This window comes from Mustela nivalis (assembly GCF_964662115.1).
Source record: "Mustela nivalis genome assembly, chromosome: 8".
In the NCBI taxonomy this organism is placed as follows: domain Eukaryota; kingdom Metazoa; phylum Chordata; class Mammalia; order Carnivora; family Mustelidae; genus Mustela; species Mustela nivalis.
The window spans coordinates 53,859,705-53,883,062 of NC_139027.1; the positions used below are offsets into that span (position 1 = coordinate 53,859,705).

Genomic DNA, 23,358 nt, shown 5'->3' on the forward strand with positions numbered 1-23,358 from the left:
TCCTGGAGGATAGTACTGACGAGAAAAATGAAGAAGGAAAGAGGGAGAGGAAGGGTCAAGGGTGGGCCAAGGGAGGCCTTCAGTGTCAGACGGGATGATGATCACTGATGTCTGAGCAAAGACCTACAAAAAAGCAGAGTACCAAGCCACACAGCCACACTGGAAAGAGGATTCCAGACAGAGCAAATAGCGATGTACCTGAGGCAGGAACATACCTTGGGTATTTGGGGAAAAGCAAGGCAGCTGGTTTGGGGACCACTGTTGTAATTCAGATAAGATGGTAGGGCAACTCAAGGAGGATGCTGGTATTGGAGATGCTAAGAAGAGAGCTTTTCTGGGTGGGAAAGGCCCATAGAAAGTATCAGGAAGACCTGGAGAGAGGCAGCAGCAGCAGCATCTCTCAGTGACTTTCCAGTGGTTGAGGGGTATGCCCTGCAGATGGAGTGGGTCCAGCTCAGAGGCACTTTCCAAGTGTCTACTATGACAAAGCTGCCTACGGAGGCAGGAGCCCCGGCCCCACTCCTCGGCAGCTGGGCCCCTCGGACTAATCATCTACTTCCTCAGGACGGAAGTTTCCTGACTTAAAAACAGGAAGAACAAATGTCAGGCTTGCTTCATGGCCTCAGACTGGACCCTCTGTTGCCTTAAAATGCCTTCTCCTCCCAAGATCTAGCATTCAGATGCAACTGGAGGCTTTGGGAACCTCTGAAATGCCACGCCAGGGACAAATTCTGTTCTTTGAATAAATAAATATGCTGTACTCTTTCTTTCTCGCCCCTTGGACTTTCCCTGGCCTGCAGGATTTACGCTCGACTGGCTTCTCATGTGGTAGGGGAAAGAAGAAATCCCCACCTGGAGTAGGACCCAGTAGAGCAGCTCCCCGTGACAAGGCAAAGCTGAGCACCATATAAGGCATGGGGGCTATTCATAAGGCAAGCACTGAATGTTGACTCGGAATATGTGCAAAATTAGGCAACATCCACTACTCTTGTCAGCTTGTAGGCTGTCTAAAGCGCCGGGCTGGGGAAAGCAGGAAACAGTTCATAGGACTCGGGGCCAACAAGGAGAGTCACCGCTAAACCTCCCCAAGCTGAACAGCAGAGAAGAGAGCTTTAATCAAAAATCTCATCTTGGGGGGCACCTGGGTGGCTTAGTTGGTTAAGCCGCTGCCTTCGGCTCAGGTCATGATCTCAGGGTCCTGGGATCGAGTCCCACATCGGGCTCTCTGCTCAACGGGGGGCCTGCTTCCCTTCCTCTCCCTGTGATCTCTTCCCTTCCTCTCTCCTACTGTGATCTCTCTCTGTCAAATAAATAAATAAAATCTTAAAAAAAAAAATCTCATCTTGGACTAATTAGCATAGCAAAAATGAAGTGTCTAGGAACTGGGAAATGGGTAATGGAAGCACGCTCCCCTTTCTATAACGGGATGCAGCTGTTCGGACAATGGTGGCAGGCACTCTGGAGTTTGGGTGACCCATCAGTAACTTTTTTTCTCCCAGCCCCCTGCTAGGCAGTTTGCAGGCTGCAGGACTGCCTCCTTGGCCCAGCTCCTGAGTCTGCAGGGGGTCTCCTGACGCCAGCTGAGCCAGGTGGGTCTTCTTTCTCAGGAGTTTGGAATGGGGTAGTGGAGGTTGAGCTCAGCCTCTGCTCTGCTTGAGAGAGAAGTCCAGGAAAGCTGGCACAGCTGTCTGGGGCCACGGGCAGGAGGAAGTCCCGGAGCACTGCGAACTTGCGCAAACCCAGGCAGGCACGCGGAGAAAAGCAGAATGCGACGCTGCATTGCCCCAGAGAATCCAAAAGGATAAGGTCTGGGCCCATAGTCCAGTTCTTGGCCCCACCCTCTTGAGTCCTCTTGGCAATTCTCCCGTAGTCTCTGGGTAGCCACTATCCCAACCCAGTAAATCCCTCTTTGTTTAACATCGTTGCATGCGATTTCTACTTTTTGCAACTAAATAATCCCTGAAATGAATCGATATAACAACATGGGAAAAAGCCTTTAGCTATAAAATAAAAGGTATTGTATATATTCCATGCTTCTGGGGAAAAAAAAAAAAAAAGGAACGTAGATATGAATATTACCTGGAAGGAAAGCATAAAAATTCCTCTGCTGGTTGTAGGGGTAATTATTTTCCTATATTTTTTCAAATTTCCACAAAGTTGTTATGGTGCTCCTCATTTCTAAAGGCGCTCATAATTTCTAAAGAAACCATTGGGCAAGCCAATAAATATTTAATATTGGAACTGTAAAAAGCTCCCCCACATAACTTCCAAAATAATAGGCGGCACAGTTGATAAATAATTATATACGGGTATCCTGGAGTTGACAGAAAGTGTGCTCCTAAAAAGCTGACGGAAAGTGCTCACTCGAGATGGCCCACATCAGTTCCTCAGATTTTTATGAAAGGAAAAACACATGCTGGATTCACCTGTTTTGTCAATTGCAGATGTTTTTGTTTTGTTTTAGTTTTTTACAAATTTCTATTTAAATTCAATTTAGTTAACATACAAGGTATTATGAGTTGCAGGGGTAGAATTTAGTGCTTCATCACTTACGTAGAACACCCAGTGTTCATCCCATGACGTGCCCTCCTGCCTGCCCGTCACCCAGTTACCTCATTGCCCCACCAAACTCCCACCCAGCAACCTTCAGTTTGTTTCCTAGAGTTAAGGGTCTTTTATGGTTTTCCTTCCCTTCCCCTATGTTCATCTTTTTTGTTTCTTAAATTCCACATATGAGTGAAACCATAAGGTATTTCTCTTCCTCTGACTTTTTTCTTTTAGCATAATACCTTCTAGTTCCATCTGTGTCGTTGCAAAAGGCAAAATTTCATTCTTTCTGATGGCTGGGTAATATTCCATTATATTTAGGTGTGTGTGTGTACACACACACACACCTAATACATATCTATATATATATGTATATATATATCACATCTTCATCCATTCATCTGTCAATGGACATCTGGGCTCTCTGCCTATTTTGGCTTTTGGGGACACTGGGTTAATTACAGATATTTCTTTCACAGCAGTTTCTCCTCTAGTGTGGACCCAACACCGGGGTTGCCAGAAAACTCAAACACATGAGTCCTGGAGCCCAGAAAAGTGCTCACCCTGAATTCACAGAGCATGTGGGAGTGGGGACACAGTTCCTGAACCTCCCCCCGCCCAGTCTGACCACCCCAGTTTCGGCCAGCCGCTTCACTTTCTTGTGCTGATCAGCCTCCCCCAGCTTTCGATATAGATCTTGCCATCACCCTCCGGCCCCACGACCCCATAACCGGGCAGAATCCTTGTGCCACAGAATGTTGTACACATCTGCCGCTGCGGTGTGAAGGGCTGCAGTCCGCCCAGCTAATCTAGAGTTGCCTCTTGAGCTCATGCAGGGAGCGAAGCTAGATACTTGGCAACGAGCATAACCTCAGAGTTGTCCTCTCAGGGTCTCTGTTGAACACCGTTCAGGGAGGGATCGTGTGTGGAGCTACTAACTCCCCGTCTTGGAGCTGTCACAGATACCTGCCCAGGAAAGCCTGTAGAGTCCTTACCTCCAGAGGGTGTGCCAGCGACTCTCTTAAGGAATTTAACCCACTCCTCCATCTCGGCCTGAGAGCTGGCCATGAGGACATAGGAGTCCTGTCCTGTGCGACTCTGGTCCCATGAGGCTGGAGGAAAAAGTAATAGTAATGAAAGTCTTCGAGTGGTGAGCGGCCAGGACAAAGGGAAGCGAAGGGAAGCTGAACCTCGGTGGCTTCCTTGGTTCAAACAACACAAAAGCATTATCTGCTTATCCTCAAGGGAACCAAACATCGATGCACCCGAAACCCTAATTCCATACATAAACCACTGAACACCCGTGGTTTGCAAGGAGGATACCTTGGGCTGAGATCTGCTCCTGTGGCGGAGAGAAGCCATTTCCTACCAGAAAAGAAGAGAAGTTCAGGGGGCAGTGTCAGTGTTAGAGAAGAGAGGCTCAGCCCATACAATTCTGAAGACTTCAGTCCATCACACCGTCACCATCAGCTTCGATATTTTCCTAAGCTACTCATGAGCTCAGCTATTGGGGTGCAGAGGATAACAGCAACTCAAGGAGCACGTGTGGGCCTTTCTCACAAAATCAGTGCTTCCCATTCAGAATTTCTACTCTCCTACCTGTACAAGACATTACAAATGGTAGGTTCTTAATCCATAGTTGACGGACAAATGAAGTTTGTTAGGACTTTCTTTACCATTTGGACTTTAAGCCCATGATTATGGACAGACATATGTAACGTTTCCTGGGTTTGTGTTGTCAGACAAAAGGGTGGCAGAAATGACAAGGGGGTGGAGCAGGGAGAGGATGCCAAGAGAAAGAATGAAAGAAAGCGACAAAAAGAAAAAGCGGGTCAGAGAAGGAAAAGAGAGGGAGAAGGAAAGCATCAAGCACAGGTCTTAGGAAGGACAAGAACATAATAGCATTCCCTTTCGATTACAAGTGGCTATTAAATTTCGAAGTGTCTGTGTAAGCACCAACTCATTCTTTTCACAACGTCAAGGCATTTCTCTCAAAAAGAGTCTGTTCTAGCACCCCAGTTGTGCCCAAACCTGTCTTTTCTCGCAGAGCAACAAAAGACCTTCAAAATCCCTTTGGTTCTGATCTCTTGAACTTAAATTACTATCACTACATTCTTTTATGCTTTGGGACAGCCCGATTCGGAATCCATCCTATCCCTGGGTCCTCAGCTCTTCTGACCAGAAGGGTCAGTCCATGGAGATCTGACCACTCCTGAGATCTAGGTGTTTCCAGAAGTAAAATGGGAAGTAAAACGTGGTCAGGGTAGAACTAAAGAATCCTGTAGGAATCACAATATCATTTTGAAATAGAAGGGGCTCTAGTATCATTTCCTCTCTGTAGCTCATGGAACTCAAGTCCAGAGATGCAAAGAGACCTGCCCATTGGCACCCAGGCAGTTACCACCACACTCAAGGTTCAGCCTCTGATCCTTCTGCCAATAATTGCTATTAGCCCCTATGGCTTCCAATTTGACCTTGGCCGAAATTTATCTGGCACCCTTCTCCCCCATGCTTATTCTCCAGTCTCTTGTGTATCAAAAACATGCCTTTTCAGTTTACCCTGACTTCTGGGAGGTCTTTTAGTTTTGCCGTTAGTTGTGTCTCTCAACTCCACTGAGACACACCCAGCTCTCAGGATACTCCTGACTGGCCACGGCTTTGATGGACTGATCCTTCTGATCAAAAGCCAATGACCTGATGACAAGAAGGATTCTAAATCAGGTCATCCCAAAGGGTAAAGAAGGTGAAGCTCCACGATATTAGATAGGTTCAAGAGATCAAAAGCAAAGGGAATTCAAAAATCTTTTGCTGCCCTACAAAACAATTAATGTGGGGCACATTGGAGTGTCTGCTCTATTTAAAATGGTAAGTGAGGGGCACCTGGGTGGCTCAGTTGGTTAAGTGTTTGCCTTCAGCTCAGGTCATGATCCCAGAGTCCTGGGATGGAGCCCCAATTTGGGTTTCCTGTTCAGTGGAGAGTCTGCTTCTCCCTCTCTAGTACCCCTCCTCTGCTCATGCTCTCTCTTAATATCTCTGTCTCTCTCTCAAATAAATAAATAAATAAAATCTTCTTTAAAAAGTAAAAAATAAAATAAAAAATAAAATCGTAAGTGACCAGCCACTATCCCCACCTCAACCAGAATTTTTTCTCTCTTTCTTTGCTTTCATTTTTTCCACTACACTTATTCCATCATAAGCAGTCCACTGTCAGTCTCCCCCATTAGACTATCATGTAGGCTTGTTCTTTTCTGGATTCCCGGTTCCTACAGTAGTGCCTGGCTCACAGCAGGTACTCAATAAATCTGTTGTTACATCTCACCAGGCAGTATGAGAATGAAATGCAACAAGAAAAATAACTCTCTGTATCCTTGATGACTTCCTTTGGGTGGAAGGAAAACAGATAGTTATTCTGCTAGAGGTAAGTAGGGAGAGCAAGGCTTGCCCTGAATTTTTGCCTGCTCTAAAGAAAGAAACACATAGCAGAGCTACAAGGAAAGGCTTCTCTCTGGGTTTTGTGGCAGTGACACAGGTGATCACAGAGAGAGGGCCCTGAATAGGAAGGACATTTCTCAGGGCCCGCGTCGGTCGCTGAGAATTGTCTTGCCTAAGATCATGACAAAAAGAGGAACTTAAAAAGTCTCTAAATTGAGGCTTGCCTCACTTTAAGTTGACTGAAGACTTGAGAATGATGGCTCCTTTAGGAAACCTTTAGGAAAATGGTTCCCTACCTTATTACTGCTTTAGAATTGTTGTTTGTTCTTATGAGACATGTGTGTGTGCAAGCACTTGCACAAGCACACCCAGGGGCCTACAAGTGTACATGATAATGAGATACCGTAGCCTAGCAATCTTCAAGGGCACTAAGCTTTGGGTGCAAAGCCCACAGTGAATCCGAAAGAAGACCTCTCAGTAGGGTTACCCATAATGGAAAATTTAGGCTTGGGACACACATTACCATGGATGGTTGCATCCCATGAACTGTGTTGGGAAAGGGGTCCTTGGACTAGAGGAATCTTGTAGGAAGAAGTGGGGCTTTCTCAGGGAAGAGAGACTAAAAAATAAACTATTCTTCTGAGGAGGAAGAGAGATGGATAGAACTTCAGATTTAAAAAAAAAAAAAAAAAAAAAAGGAGTGCCCACTAGGGAGGAGGCCACCCAGAAAAGGTGAACTTTAAAAATTGTTTTTCTTTGTTTCCTATAGCAGTAGCAAGTTTCAGGATAGATTTCTACCTTATAATTTCCTCTAGTTATCCCCAAATGTCAAACACTGACATGGCACTAACTATATACCAGTCACTATACCAAATGGGCCAAATCGATTTCATTGTGCCAAATCGAGTTCTTTCTTTCATTCTCACTATCCTCTTCATTGTCTCCACGTCACAGATAAAGAAACAGAGGCAGGAAGAAATGAAATAACTTGATCACAGCTACCCAAATAGAAAGTGGCAGGGCCAGAATTCAGAGCAGGGCAGGCCAGCTCCAGACCAGGCACTCTAACTAACCTCATGGCCACGTTGCCTTCTTCATGATGTCTTATGCACACGCTGCCCTGTGGTAAGGAGGAGGTTAAGGGAGGGGTGCATGCTTACCAGTCAGGGGACTGGTGGCCTCCCCTGCTGTGTGGAGTTCCTGGCTAGGCTGGGGCTGGCAAAGGAGCCCGAGACAAGGAGAAGCAGCCTCAGCGTGCCAGGCTCACACAAACACCAATTCCCCTTAGCCCAGATGCACTTGAAGAAGGGAACTCTACCCTGGGCAGAAGCCGCCTCCAGTACACTGCTAACATGCACGATACAGGACTTTCAGCACCTGTCATGTGTTAAGCGCTCAGTAATTCCCGGCTATCATTTCTTATTAGGTTGTGTTGAACCACATGTGACTGTTGACCTCTCTGTAGCTAACAGAGACCATTTTTGACCTACCAAAATGGCAATTTCACAACACTCGATTTACACTGTAACTGTTCATTTTAAGGTCCCACTCAGCTTTGAAACCGGGCTCCTTTTAGTGAGCAGGGCTGATGTACTTTCCAGAGTAGCGAGCCAGCGTCTAATGGAAAACGTTGACTCCAAGAGCGCCCTCATGAGATGCTTTCAGGGTCGAACCAAGTGTGCACCCACTTAGTTGGCTGCTAGATAATCAGCTAGTATAGGTTCATTAACTACATCCAGAATGATGATGCATTCTTTCTCAGTCAGTCGGTTAGTTGGCTGACAGATTCAGCCTTGACTTCTAGGATCCAGAAGTAAGATAGGAATATAATGTAGCTCTTTCCCCACTTTGGTTGCCTACCTGGAATGACTTCAAAGACAAACTTCCCCGCCTCTTCTGGGTTCGTGGCAATCTCCTTGACTGTACTTCCTGGTAGATACATGCAACCCTGAAAGATCAAAAGTTGGCCCTTTAAGGGAAGCAGCAATTTTGTCACCTAAAATTCAGCTGAAGGGCAGACAGGATTAATGATGGGATGGGAGAGGAAGACAGGTAGGTGGAGAGCAACCTGGAAAGCTAGCATATCACTTTCATCCCAAAACAGTAAAAATAAAATGCAAAATATGTTAGTACCATTCATCAAACAGTTACTAGGCGCCAGGCTCTGTGCTAAATGCCCTGAATATTTTATCACAATAAATCTTCCTAAGAACTCTCAGAAGGACAGACTGTTATTTTCCCCACTAGAGACGTGAGGAAGTAAGGGTCAGAAAGGTTAACTGGCTGATCTGAGATCACAGCACTAGTTAATCAGAATGCTATGAATCAAACCCTGGTCAGTGGGATTTCAGAATGACAAGGAAGGCTTTACTTAAAAGTCCCACTTACTCTGGGGGAAGAAGTAACCATTAGAGTTAAACGTATTCACACCAAGTCATAAGTGGCAAACTGCAAGACCTTCCTGAAATGAGCACAAGAGGCTTGGACATCATAAATGAAGAGAGGAGAGAGAAAAGCCGTAAGAGAGACAGTAGTGGAGGCGGGGACACTGATAGGAAGGGAGGAATGGCTCCGGACAGGGAAGGGCGCCAGCGGCTGTTCTCCCCTACATTGCAAGTCAACAGGGGTGGACTCTGTACAAAGATGGAAGGAGGAGGTCACGTGTCCTCCAACACTGAAGCACGGCGGATAGCCAGGGCGGTGGGGTGCCCCAAACAGAGGCTCGTAAGAATGAACTGTCACGCTTGCAGGAACAATGTGAGCCCGTTGTTAAACAAGTTTAATGATAGAAGCTTGTGACGAAATATTTTATATTAAAAATAAAGGTAATGATACTCGGAGTTCATCACTTCCCAGTCACTTACTGTATTTTACTATTATTTCTGTTCATGTGTTTATTTACACCTGTTCTATCTGTGAGGTTATAATACTATAAAACACTGTGCTTTGTGTCCTTCTTCTCAACTCTGTTCAGTGATGTCATGCTAGAGGCCCGAATCAGCCACGCTGGGGTATTTACACTACGGATATTGGCCAATGCTACATCATGATCAGCTCGGCCACCAGAGAGCAATTTGTGAAACACTTCCCAGCCACCGACAGTCAGCCACCTGCGCTAAGGTCCCAGAAAAGCAGGGAGATGAGCCAAGGGGACAATGAAGGAGGATTGTCCAGAATGATCATTCTAGCAGGAACTCGAGGGCAGTTTCCTGAGGTTCTGGTTTAAACAATTTCCCTGACAAAGAACCTTTTGGAATGAGTTATATCAAGCTAAGTCAAAGATTTACAAAGCATTAGCCTGTTAAAGCTGGACAGACCTTACTGAGACCTCGGAGGGAAAAATGCACAGACTGCCTTCTGTCAAGCCCCAGGCTTCCTGGGAAGCAAACACGGGAGTCCATCAGACAGAGTTCCATCATTTATTTAATCATTCTCCTTTGTTGGACATTAAGTTCAAACTTTCTCATTATAAACAGCACTGCATGTATCTTATTTCTTTTGGACTATTTCCTAAAAATAAAATAACTCCATAAGTGTATGATATTTTTTTGGCTCTTAGAAATCCGGCCAAATGGCTTTCTAGAAAGATCGTACCAGCTTCTATACATATCATCTGTGTACCTGAGGGTCCTTTTCACCTGATTGCTCCAAAATTACTGGGGTTTCTGTCTGAGATTTTTTTTAAGGGATAGAAATGTGTGTGTTCTTTTTAAAGTTATAACTAAATTATACCTTATAGAAAGATTGGAAAATGAACAAAAAAGAGGAAAATTAAAAATTGTGTGAAACTCGTGCTCAGAGGAGATAACCACTATTAACAGATCTCCCAGCCGTTTTCCCATAAATTCACATTCATTCGTTTTTCCTTCAACAATGGGGTTAGTTAGATACATCACCCTCCATTGTAAACAGGCCCTTTTTTGCTTTTGTTTTTCAAAGCAATATTATGGATAGTTTTCCATTTCAAAAAGTATTAATTTAGGGCATTACAGCAGACTTGTATTCTGTTGTTTAATGTACAAAAGTTCCTTGATATAACTTAGCCTCACCACTGGGCATTATTTTCAACATCGCTATTATAAACAATACTGTAGTGAAAACATATACAGGTAAATTTAATTATCTACATCGGTCTTGGGCCACCTTGGTGGCTCAGTCAATTAAGCAGCTGTCTTTGGCTCTGGCATGATCTCAGGGTCCTGGGGTCCAGCCTGCATCGTGGGCTCTGCTCAGCGGGGAGTCTGCTTCGCCCTTTATCTCCCCAATCTCCCACCCCATTTATGCTCTCTTTCTCTCTCTCTCTCAAATAAATAAACAAAATATTTTAAAAATTTTATCTACACCAGTCTTAAGCAGTCACTTTGGTTAAATTCCTAGAATTAGAAATACAGGGTCAAAGAGTTTGTATTTTAAAAAAAAAAGCATGTATTACCCTCCAGAAAGGTGGCACAGATTTTCATTTCCATCAGCTCTGCATTATAATAATTCCTATTCCCTGTCCTTACCAACATCAAAATTTCTAGAAAAGCACTGCTAGGGATGGTGATGTCTCATTATATTACATCGCACCGCCTTAATTGTTACTGAGACTGAAATATTTATACACATACTGGGGATTACATTTCTTTGGTAAGTTGTTGGTTTGCATCACTTGCTCACTTTTCTATTGAGCTATTTGGATTTTTTTAATAGGTTTGAAAAAACACCTTGAATATTAAGAATATCTGTTTACCATTTACACATATACAATAATTTTCTTCTTGTTGTTTGCTTTTTCACTTTATGATGTTGGCTTTTAAGGTACAAGTAGTTTTATTTATGTAATTAAATTAGCCTTTCCCTCGTACTGTCTTTGTTGCTTATACTATGCTTGAAAAACACGTGCCTTCCAAAGATTATGCAGATAGCTACATTTTCTTCTCGGACTTTTATGAACTCAGTTTTTTGGTTTGTTTTTTTTTTTTTTTTTTTTTTTTACATTTAAGTCTTTAGTCCATCCAGAACCATGAATGGTGTGAAGCATAGCATAGAAATATGCCTTTATTTTTTCCCAAGAATTTAGCTCATGTCGGTAACTTTCATGTCATTTCTTTTTTTTTTTAAGATTTTATTTACTTATTTGACTGAGATCAAATAAATAAATAAGGCAGAGAGGCAGGCAGAGAGAGGAGGAAGCAGGCTCCCTGCTGAGCAGAGAGCCCGATGTGGGGCTCGATCCCAGGACACTGGGATCATGACCTGAGCCAAAGGCAGAGGCTTTAACCCACTGAGCCACCCAGGCGCCCCCATTTCTTTTTTTTTTTAATAATCATGTTTTCCTTTCTTTTTTAAAAATTGTATTTATTTATTTGAGAGAGTGATAGTGAGAGAGCACAAGAGGGGGTAGGGTCAGAGGGAGAAGCAGACTCCCCACTGAGCAGGGAACCCCATTCGGGACTCGATCCCTGGGCTCCAGGATCATGACCCAAGCCAAAGGCAGATACTTAATCATCTGAGCCACCCAGACACCCTCATGTCATGTCTAGATGTTTGCAATATCTATGAATCCCAAAACAATGTTTAATGATAGCATAAGAAAGTGCTTTATTTTTAACAATTTCCTTTATCTTAATGAAATAATTACAGATATATAAAAAGTCTACAAAGATGTCCACTTAACTCTTATTTGTAATAATAGTATAAAAATATCAGCCCAAATTCTCAACTTATTTTCATTAGAAAATTAGTTAAATAAATTACAGAATGTCTATACGGTAGACTATTCTGCCACCATTAAGAATAACATTGTAAAAGAATATTTGATCATCATAATAACAATTCATAAATTGTTAATTTTTAAATTAAAGAATATTATTATATTAATTTGCATTTAGACTAGCTGAGTTCCTAAAGGTATATGTATAGAAAGAACTGGAAAAAGTGAGAATTTAGGTGCCTATTTCTTGCTAATGGGATCATTTTCATTTTCTGCTTTGTTCTCTTCCACATCTTCCAAATTTCCTACCATGCATCTTTTGTAATCAAAGTATCCATATCTATATACAGTAAAATCTTCTTTCTAATACATTATCATTTCATCCCTAAAAGCTTTTCAAAAGCCTTTTTATATCTGAAATGAGTATTGGATTTTATCAAATGCTGATAATTGTGGTTGAAACCACAATTTAGGGGTTGTGCAGTTTTTCCTTACTTGACTTATTGATCTCAACCTACTGATCTGATGTATTATATTAATAGATTTCCTTTAAAAAAAAAAAAACCACAAAGTACTTTCATCCTAGAAGCTTTGCCTAATTATCTCAGGCTACTTTATCCCTGGAAGGATTTTGAGTTACCTCCTTCAGAAGCAAAGGAGAGAAGCTAGGACCTCTAATAATTTATTTAATCATTGGCATCAAGTTTATGCCTTCACAAAACGTTTTTTTTTTACACATGCTTCATATCGTTGGAGCCTGTGATAAGTGCAGGCCAGATATGATTGTCTTATTCTACAAAAGAAGAAAGAGGAGCCCAGAATAATTAAATAGTTACCTGGCCAGTTTCCTGGGAGAAGAGCCAGGGAAAGAATACAAGCTTGGACATGTTGTACCTCTCACCGTCTATACCTTGGGGAAGTAAACCCCACTGAGCTGTCCTTCCTGCTGATGGGGGAAGGCTAATGCCTTGGTGCCACCTCCCTCATTCGTGGATGGGAAGACTTGCTGCGTCTGCTCCTCACGCACCAGTCGCCACCATCTTGGCCTATAACTGCTTGGCTCTGATAGGGTCTGGGTTGTTTATAAAGTAAAAAGAATTCTGGTTACCATGCATGGGTCACTGAGCAAGAACACAGTCTGTGGTGGGGTCTCTGGCCCATCTTTAGCCTTTGCAGTGACAGACAACTCGAGGGAAGGGCCTGGTTAACCAGGTGCTGCTGATGTGTCACAGATCCCCAAGCTTATTCTTAAAGAGATCTGTCCTCTTCCAAAATTACTGTCTTGTTTCTTTACATTCCCAGCCATCCACCCTCAATATTCTTACTCTCCTTGAGGCTTTTTTTTCTGGATCCAGAAGGTTCTAGAGTCTATCTTCCCTAATAAGTTCCTTCTGGCAAAGCCTGTTCTTCCACCATCACAGACGTGAATCTGGATGGGTGGCCAGCCGTCTTGGATGCTCCAAGACATGGAGTTTACACCTGGGGTCCCAGGGTAATTGTTAATAGCACGCCTTTTCACCTTCATGTACCATGATGGCCGGGAGGAATCACCAGTTCCAAGATTAAAGACCAAAGTCTTCTCAGGCCCCATCCACTCCATCTGGAAATCCTGCTTGCTGTACTTTCAAAGTATCCCAGGAACCTGATCACTTTCCTCTAGCCCACAACCCCCCACTGACATTCTAAACAATATAACCTCTCCCCTAGGTTACCCTCGTGCCTTCTTCCTCTGGCCCTAAATCTATTTTGAACATTGTAGCCAGAGCCATCTTTTTAAGCATAAGCCAAAGAAATGTCCCCTTTCTGCTAAGAACCCTGCAATGCTTCCCCATAGTCCTCGGCGTAAACCCTCAAGTCCTTCAGTGGTCTTCTTCTTTGCTATCTTCACTGTGATCCTAGACCCCGCTTTCCCCTCACTGACCCCACCCCCTCTGATCCCCTCCTTCTCTAGCTCTGCTGCTTCCACACTGGTCTCCTTGGTATTCTCAGCGCTCCCCAGACATGCTCCCCCATGGGGCCTTTGCACTGGCTTTCCTCTCTGCCTGAAGTGCTCCTTCACCAGAGATCCTTCCTGGCTAACTGCCTCTCCTTAATCATACTGCCCACCCTTTGTAAAATCATATCAACTCCCAGATGCTGGATCTCCCCTTAAACCATTCTTTTTTTTTTTTTTTTTTCTTTTAAAATCTCATGGAACTAGTCATTCTTTTAACAAACCACATACTCTCCTTATTTATTATTTTCTGTCTGCCCCCTTATTTTCTAAGTTCCACACACAGAGACTTTTATCTGTTTTACCTTCTGGTTGATTTCAAGTACCCCAAACAATGTCTAGTACATATTAGATGCCCAATACGTGTTGGTCAAACAAACAAACCAATTTGCCTGAAGGCAAACCCGCTGTCTCGGAGCCTTCGTGCTCAGCGTCACCATCAAGACAGGATCACCAGCCTTCACCTCAAGGCTGAGTTTAGGAAGCTCCTCAGAGCTCCCCTCAGGGCTTCCCAGAGGAGGAGCCCTCTGTCCTCTCTGCCACTCAGTTTATGGATCTAAAACCCGGTGGGAAGGAGAGAGGGGATGCCTCTGGGATGGGTGCACATCTAGCCTAAGGAGAAGGCCTGCAGGTGTTTCCTTCACCTGAGCGCAGGCTGACAGCCCTGCCGGTGGGGACCAACAGCCTGGCTGGTACCTGCGGCTTCGTGTCCTCTTCGTCCTTGTAGAAGAAGAGTTGCTGCGCTCTCAGCACGAAGTACCTCTGCTGCCAGTTCTTCACGATGGACCTCTGCTTCTTCAGCCAGCCCATCTTGATGGGCCTCTCCAGCGGGTTGGGGGCAGACAGCTGGTGGAGGGCAGCCATCTGCTCGCCGGTCATCACACTCCTGGACCGAGCTATGGAGAGGAACAGACAGGCAGGCTGGCTCAGGGACATGAAGCTGTGTGCGTGGGAGGAATGGGGGGGGGGGCGCCGGGGCCACGGAGGAAGCCCCAGGGGGCCAAGAGGCTGGCTGCGTGCACCCCAGGCGAGCTGGGCTCAGGGGGCCAGGCCTGCAGGAGGGACGAAGCCCCGAGCGGCCGAGAGGCAGCCGAGCAGCCTGCTCCGGGCACGGGTCGGCCAGAGACCGGGAAGCCGGTGACAGCCAGAGGCCCGATGCACACGCAGTCCGGCACCCGGCGCCGGCCCCGTCATTCTGCAAAGAGAAAGGCTGGCTGGAGCCTTCTGAAGAGGAAGTGGCCGCAGCATCTGACAAAAGGTGCTTCCTTTTTCCTGCGTGGGAGTCGGTATCTGACAAGAGAAAGAGAAAACAGTGCGCGCTCGGAGGGCTCGGGGAGTCCTATGCGGCTGCAGAGGCAGCCGGAAGCTGACCGGGCACTGGCCCTAGAGCAGGAGCTGGGGCCGCCTGACGTCCCTCTCCCGCGGAACCCGAGCCCCCCGCCCGCTCCACGCCCCCACCGTGCAGGAGGCGGGCACCTCCGGAAGGCTCCTGCCCAGTGTCACCCATTGCCACTCTGTCCCCGGCCCTCTGAGAGTGTTTACAGCCCTTTTGCTATATACCAGGCGCCATGCCATAGCTGCCTTCCGACCACGGGATCAGTCGGGTGGGCTGTTCCCTGCGCTGACGACACACAGGGACCAAAGGAAACCATACCCGCCAGCAGAACACAGAACGGGAATTTGAATCCAGACCCTCATGTTTTCACACCAGAGCACTGCCGTGTCTGGATGAGGTCCAGGTGTCCACAGCTCATCTCCAGGGCAATTCCCAACCAGGATAACTCTCCCCTCTCCTTCCCTCCACAGCAACAGGTCTGCAGGCCTGTGGTGCGGCTGGATATATCCTCTGATCCTCACCTGCTTTCTTTCCCTGCCAAGTCTACAACGCCCTTCTACAGAGGTCCACCACATCGAACACCAGACCCTGATGATGGGCCACCCCCCCACCCCCAGCACCCACACTGCGTTCTTGCTGGAAGAAGTCTCTGTCTTACAGCCCCTTTCTTCAGCCTTTGTGGGTCCCCATTCATGATGCCGCAGAACGCAGCCAACCTCACTCTGACCAGTTTCTCCCAGGCTGGCTGGAGACCAGTCATTCCTTTCCTGGTTCGTGGGTCAGTATACTACTTCTCTGAGCCTCTCAGTTTCTTCACTTGTTAAACTTGGGCAGTAACAGTCCCTACCTGCTCTGTGGAATCACAGTGGAGATTAAACAAGCTAACATATATAAACACATAGAACTTGGACATATGTAAGTGGTCCAAGATAAGCCAATTACTTGTTCATTTTATCAACAGGTGCCTTTGCTTCCACTACAAAGCTGGAGATCATCTCTGAGAGCTTCCTAAAACTTCCCTGTGCATTTCAAAAGGTCACTCCTTCCTCAAGCTTCCTCTAGTCCTTCACTTCTATCTTTACTGTATTGAATTGATAACTTTTCCCTTTGCTTTTGATTTTCAAACTTTATTTCTGTTCATGCCATACTTTTAAGTACCAGAATTTTATATGGCATCTCAGACTAATCGTATTCAGAGTGATCACTCTATTTATGTGTTTTACCCTTGAGTCCTACATGGCTGTCTGAAGACAACTATGCTCCTTTGATCCTCACAAGGAACTTACGTTCCTGTCACATCCCTGTAGCTTGTAGTCACCGTCACCTCCCACCAAGGACTGGAGAGGTCATACTAGGTTGGACACTGGGACAAGGCAGTTGGTTCAACCTCCTCTTGGGCGGACATCATTGTAACAGTGCATAAACTCGATTGTAGTAAGAGGTAGTTTGACATTTTGATGGCAATTTGGCAGAATGCTTGCAAAGGGTTTGCTTTATATCACTGTCTTCTGGCACCCCAGTTAAGAATTTTATCTTAGATCTTGTTCCTCAGTTAACCACCATCTTCATGATCTTCCACCTATAGCTCAAACAACAGCCACACTGAGGCTAGTCACATACTCTAAGGCAGTGCACTGGGAAAAAAGCATTTGAAGAACCAGGTACAGCTCTGTGTCTCTCTGGGTCGAGACTGTAAGTTGTGAAGACTCCTGTCTGTCCTAGAAAGAGGGCAGATAGTAGATGACAAAGAATGGTTCACACCCACAATCTTTAGAGAAAGTGGAGGAGGGAGGCATTCTGGCAAATTCGGGGGTTCTCTCCTTCACCTCAGTAGACTCAGCATAGCCAGGCCATTCGCCTGAAGCTGCACCACACTTGAGAGGGAGACTTACCATTCTAACGGGGCCATAATGAAGAAGCATCCCTTGGCTTCCAGGCTGATGCCACCAAACGAAGCCAGCCGAGGAAAGGAGAGAAACAAGGAACAAGAAACAGGCGGATGCCACATGATGATTATGAGGACTCGGGCCTCCTGAGCCACCCCCAGAGACCCAAAGAAATTGTTGGTGGGGGAACCATGGTGGGAGAAACTAAAGGGGGAGGGGGGAGACAGAAGCCAAAAAGACACTGTAGAATTAACTCAAGCATGGAACTTGGTTGCTGGGATATTTTTCTGTGGTCAATTCTGCGAAGTTTTTATGCTTTGTTGTGGCAAAAACGATGACAAAAACAAATACAAAAAAACAAAACCTCCTCTAGAAACATCTGTGCATTGTAGAATGGCCTGGCAAAGGCAAGAGGAGGCCTGAGGGTCTTTTATTCTTGGACCTGGCCAACAGGGGCTTGGATGTTCCTGTTAGGGGACTGGACTGGTAGGCAACCACCTTTTCTGCCTACATATGGTCAAAGCTTTATCTAACATCGTTCATGCTCCAGAAATTATTCCATTCACCCCTACATCCACCCAGTTTCTTGAGTACATATTATCATCCTCATTGTGGGTAGTTTGACTATACACACTGGGTCATGCTTACAAGTTGGAGTGTGGATGGCCTCGTATAAGCCTCCACACTGCCAGAAGTAGCCCCAATGTCACTGGTAAGGTGACATTTGAGCCTCCAGTGAGCCAGTGACTAAGCAGGGAAGCTTTCTGTCCCACATCACACCCGTCTCCCACCTTAGCCTTCAGCATTGCTCATCAGTCAGACCTACCCTGAGATGATTCAAGTATCAGGGAAGGAAGCCTGGTGGGCTTTGCGTTTGACTTGTTTTTGGCTAAGCTTCCTTGTTAGTTCCTTTGAACAGTCTCTCCTCTTTGTGGGTGTGACTTGTTCCCAGATAAAGTAAACAAAGAAATCTGTTACTATTAATGGAGCTGTTTCTCATAATGAAAATAATAACTGAGATAAGCTTCACTTGTGAGCCAGTCACTGCACGAGTGCACGATCCCAGCCCCGTGGGAAGGAGATCTGAGCCAGGCTGTGGGCTGGAGAGGGGGCTGGAGAGGGGGCTGCAGGCTGACCAGAGAAGGCAGGAAGTCAGAAGGCAGTTGCTAAGCATTTACAGAACACTCTGGGGAAGTGGGAAGTGAGGGCCTCAATAAAGTCAGAAACCCACCCTGACTTAAGGAGAGAGAGAGAAAAAAAGAAGCTCCTCAGACTGTGCTATCCAAAACAGTAGCCACTTGCTATGAGTGGCTATATACATGTAGAATTAAAATATGTTCCATTTACTTCCTCAGTCACATCAGCTACATTTCAAGTGCTCAATAACCCCATGTGGCTCATGGCCACAGGACTGGACACCACAGATAGAGAAGATTTCCATCATCACAGAAAGTTCTATTGGTCAGCACTTCCTGCAATCGGAGTGTTATCATTACTTAGCATGAGACAAAAATGGTTATAAATGGTGGGGCAGCATTTCATCAAATAGAAAATCAAGCTAGAGATCCCCAAGAAGACATGGTTTCGGGTGGCAGAACGAGCAGCCAGCCTTGATCTGAGAGGTAATATGAAGCCACTTGATGTACCTTGGCAAGGGAGGCCCAGAAGAAAATATAGACGAGTTCTAGAATAGTTCTGTGTATACTGAATTTTAGTCTGCAGTCTGGGAGGGCACCAGAAAGAAAAGAAGAGAAATGGGAGAAGTACCACATGCCCAGAGGATTCTGTTTCTGTAGTAGAAGTTAACTACTCTCTGCCCCAAATTAGAACAAGAGAAAATTCAAGAGAGAAGTATAAACAGAGAAGTCAGCTTGGGAAGCATTGTCACTTCCTTTCTTCATCTTCCCATCTTCTGACCCCTAATCCCCAAAGTAATCAATCACAAAATCTTCCATGGTCTACTTTTGAGATATTTCTTCTATCTGCTCTCAGATTAGATTCCATTTAGATGGGTCCAAATGTATGGGTGAGATGCTGATAGTTCATCCAAAGGTGGGTATTTTCTCAATGTTCATACGAGCAAAGCATTAGTCTGGGAACCATGTTACATGGCTTTGAAAAGGGAGTAGATAATACAAGCTTTACCCCCAGAAACCTGAGCTGCAGATCTGTCTGTTCAACTGCCTACATATACTTCAATGGGAATCTCAAGGTCACCATGTTTCTAGTGAAAAGTACTACCTTCCCCTGTTCCCTCCACCGTTCCCTTCACCTTACACCCACAAACACACCCAAACCTAACCTGCTTTACCTCCACAGATCTCCATGATGTGCTGTGAGGGATGTCTTCCCAGCCAGCCAAACAAAGTGGAAAGTTGCCCCATTTCACAGTCACCACAGTCAACAACTCTCAGATCCAGCGTTCCTCTCTACCCACCCACCTCCCTGCTTTTGTGGGCCCTTCTATTCTCCCCCTAGATTTCCACAAGAGTTCCCTTATATGTCTCTTCTACCAGTCTCACTTCCAGTCCATTGGTGACATGGTCCCTCTAAAACACAAATCTGATCATGTTATTCTCTTGCCTAAAGACTCTGATAATCCTCCAGCACCCTCATCACTAAAAGATACAAGCTAGTCCTTCAGTTTTCCTCCTGCATTTCCTGCTCCTTCTCCACACACATACTGCCCTTCCTTCATGACAACACACTTTTCTCTCTGTTGGAATATTCTCTCTCCCCAGTTTGATCTCTTGGAAAGCCTTTTCTCATCCTTCAAGACTTTCTGCAGGCCACATCTCGCATGAGAGGCTTTCCTAGCCTAGCCAGTCTCGCTCCCTGGGCTCTGTTCCCTCCTGACTGAGGACATGTCTATCAAAGCTCTTCTCATCCTGCTTGGTCCTTTCTCTGCCTCCCCTCCCCACATATGCTCTAAGGAGATAAAGGGGCTCTGCCTTTGGCCTTGCTCATTCTTGTACCCCCCAGCAGCTAACACAGTGCCTGGAAGAGAAGGTAGGCTGAAGTAGCAGAGGGCACAGGCTTCTACGTGTGTAGCGTTAGGTGAGTCATGTTCTATCTCTGGGGGTTGGTTTCCTCCTCCGTGAAGCTGTGATAATGATATGTACCTTGTGGGTGGCTAGTCTATAAGAATCACTATGAATAATGGTAGGTGGAGAGGCCTAAGCTACTGTCTGCTTCTTAGAACATGAGCATTAAAGGGAGGCTATATCGAGGCCATAAAATGGACATAAATGAGAGAAAAGACAGAAGAGATGAAAAGGAGAAGGGATCAAAGGATGGAGAGAGAGAGAAAGAAAAGGAAAAAGAGAAGACGAGCTGGACATTATACAACGTTCCACGTGCAAGTCCAGATGTCTAGTTTGGACGGTGGCAGGGCAGAAGGACAGACTAGGGTAGACAATTGTGAAGGAACCCTCAGACAAGGAGGAGTGGGAAGCAAAGACTCATGTGAGACTTGGGGTGACCTCAGGTAAGGCAGCCTTCTCCATCTGTTTGTTTGCCGTACATTGGCTGAGCACACATGTGCACCAGGAACCATGTCAGGTTCTGGAATATAAAATCAACTGATGTAATCCTGTCCTCAAATAGCTCATGGGTCTGGGAGACCTGTCCATAGAGGCAGAGAAGGAGGTCAGAGGACAAAATGGGTTTGAGCAGGCAGGGGAATCCCCTTCTGGGCCTGATTAGATATAAAGCTGGACCAAGAGCTGTGGACTTCACCAGAGTTCTGGTGTTGACAGGTGAGGCCTGGAGATTAAGAAAGAGATCAGAGGGAAAGGTGCAAGTGAAAACTGGGAGATGGGAGTTACGTGAAAATCTCAGATCTGAAAAGTAACGCAACAGAGGTTCAGAAACCAAAGAGAAGGCTGGGCACACAGGACACCAGCACAGAGAGAAGCATTTTTAACTTGAGGCTATGGAGATAAACTTATATATGAGATGGAAGACGTTGCTATTTTCCTTGGGCCCTTAAAGAGAGCTTGCGGCAGATCTAAATATCGGGAAGAGGAAGCAAGAAAATCCATTATCACCAAGAGTTTGGGGATGGACCAGGGGCTGCTACCTGGAAGAGCAAAATCAGAGAACAGAGGTTGTCATCCTGTGGTAAGCAAAAGATCCAGGGTCAGTTCAGGCCCATTTCACATCCCTGGGCCAGGAACTGTCCTTGGGGAACACATGGGACCATTGAGTGAAGAAATAGGTTCCTCTGCCTCTGGTTTGGGTAGATGCAGCCACACAGCAGGGTAATAGTTTGATGAGAGAAGCACCAGTGGGTGTCAGTCCTACTCAGGCTTTCTGCCAAGGCCCTTGTACAGTGCGCTCTTATACAACCTTCCACGTACGGCAAGAGGTTACTTAAATATATAAGGTACCATTCAAAAGCAAGACGTTCTTTTAAAGGAGTGTTTGAGTCTCTGATCTCAGTTTTCTCTCTCAGAAAGGTATACTTGACTCCAAAGGTGGGCTGAAAGCCCCATAGCCTCAAGGATAAACATCTTTGAGCTTTTATTGCATGTTGGCAGGTGATAAGTTGCTAGAGCTACAAAGAGGTTCTTGAGAGCAAGAAGTACCATGTCTTATTCATTTGAGTATCCTGAGCACCCTCACAGTGTCTGACTCAGAAAAGTTAACTGCGAGGAATGAAGAAATGAGAGGGGTGTATGTGTGCATGTGTGTCTGAGTGTGTGTGTGTGTGTGTGTTATGGAGAGAAAATAATATTGTATAATGCTCAAATAAAATATTCATAACATGGATTCTTAACCAAAAACCTAGTCTTTCTCTCTTGTCTCATTTATTAACCAATCAGAAAAATTAATTGGGTATTTCTTATGTGCAGGGTACGGTGCTGGATAATGGGCAGGGTTTAAAAAAATAGAAGAAACTCTCTAGATTAATGAACTTGAGATTTGTGGGGTTTCGAGTATTTATTGTGCACCCCGGCATACAAAAATGCATTCTACCACCCCCTGTTTCCCATGGTTGCCCCAAACCCAGTCCCATTTCTTGATGATTTCAGCCCTGTCATACTCCCCTTGTATAAAAATAGGGGGATTCCTAATCAGTCATGAATCACAAATTATTAAAGGAGAGATGAGCATTTAGTTGAGGCTTTCTTTCTGGTAAGATCAGAATGAAAAAAGAATAACACTGTTAAGCAAATTGGAATGGAAGCTCAGCCATCAAAAAGTAGGGTTCCAGGGGCAGGGAGTTCAACCAACTTCTTCACCAACCTAAATACACCTCCTAGAAGAGCATCTGGCCAATTGAAGTTTCCTAATAAATATCTATTAAGTGAATAAAATCAACATTTTACAATGAATTGCAAGCCTCTATCAGGCATATATGCAACAAATATTGGCCAGTTTACCTATTCATGGGATTTTTAGATGTGTTCGCATGTGTCCACTCAAGCAGAGTGACCAATAAAAGATTTAAACCCTGATCTAATAATGATGCACATCAATAGTGATAGATTCATTAAATATTTATCATGTGCCAGCCACAGTACAAACACTTCATAAATCTAACTTCATTTAAATCTCATGGGAGGGCGCCTGGGTGGCTCAGTGTAACCCACTGACTTCAGCTCAGGTCATGATCTCAGGGTCCTGGGATCGAGCCCCACATCGGGCTCTCTGCTCAACAGGGAGCCTGCTTCCTCCTGCCTGCCTCTCTGCCAGCCAACTTGTGATCTCTGTCTGTCAAATAAATGAATAAAATCTTAAAAAAAAAAATCTAATGTGAACTTTGTATGGGAAACACCATCTGTCTTACAGACAAGGTCATCTCCATCTTTCAAACAAGGAACTGAAGTTCACAAAAGTGAAATTATTTGCCCCAGTTTTACTGCTAGAAGTCTGATTTCAAAGCCCAATACCACTCCCTAGGCTACAGCACCCACAGAGAAGCATGTATTCTAGGGGTAAAGCGAGGCACCTAAACTGGAAATCAACGTGTAGTAGTTGCCAGGTTCAGATGGGTAAGTGGGAAATGGGCAAAGGACCTTTGCCTCTGGGTAAAGGACCAAGGCCACTATTCCCAACCCATCACATGCGATACCTGCTTTAGCCTCTACCCATTTTCCCTCCATATTATGCATAAACAGTGTTGTGCTACTTTTCCTGTACAGGGAAGGCTCTGCAGGCCTCAATAGGTCTTGGGGGGGAAAAAAAACAGTGACAAAAAATGGTACTGAAACCTCCAGCCCATCACTGAGGCTGTGCTGACACCCTGACAGGAAAATGAACATATTACCAGTGCGCCACCCATACTCACTACAGGAGACCTAAGGATTCTTGACCAAAGGCCAATGTGGCCAAGGTGTGGAAGGGAGGAGCTAACCCACGCCAGCCCAGCCCTCAGGCCCACACCACAACCTGTGGCTGGCGGCCCAACCAGGCTGAGGATGCAGCTGCTGGGGAGCCGGGCAAAACACCAGCCTCCCATCAT

The 23,358-nt window shown here is 45.4% G+C and overlaps 1 protein-coding gene across 3 annotated transcripts in view; it reads right to left on the reverse strand.

Annotated features, from left to right (window-relative positions):
- Nucleotides 1-23,358, reverse strand: part of ARHGAP25 (Rho GTPase activating protein 25) — an 84,869-nt gene that overhangs the window by 28,735 nt on the left and 32,776 nt on the right. Inside the window, exons 1-4 of one of the 3 annotated variants that reach the window (XM_082744110.1) lie at nucleotides 15,144-15,237; nucleotides 14,364-14,563; nucleotides 7,840-7,927; nucleotides 3,543-3,659 (exon numbers count right to left, since the gene is read on the reverse strand). In XM_082744110.1, the coding sequence (XP_082600236.1) occupies nucleotides 3,543-3,659; nucleotides 7,840-7,927; nucleotides 14,364-14,563; nucleotides 15,144-15,174 (436 nt within the window). In that variant the 5' untranslated portion in view covers nucleotides 15,175-15,237. Of the gene's footprint in view, nucleotides 1-3,542; nucleotides 3,660-7,839; nucleotides 7,928-14,363; nucleotides 14,564-15,143; nucleotides 15,238-23,358 lie in introns of those variants that run through there. The other 2 variants (XM_082744109.1, XM_082744111.1) reach the window with 2 other exon arrangements.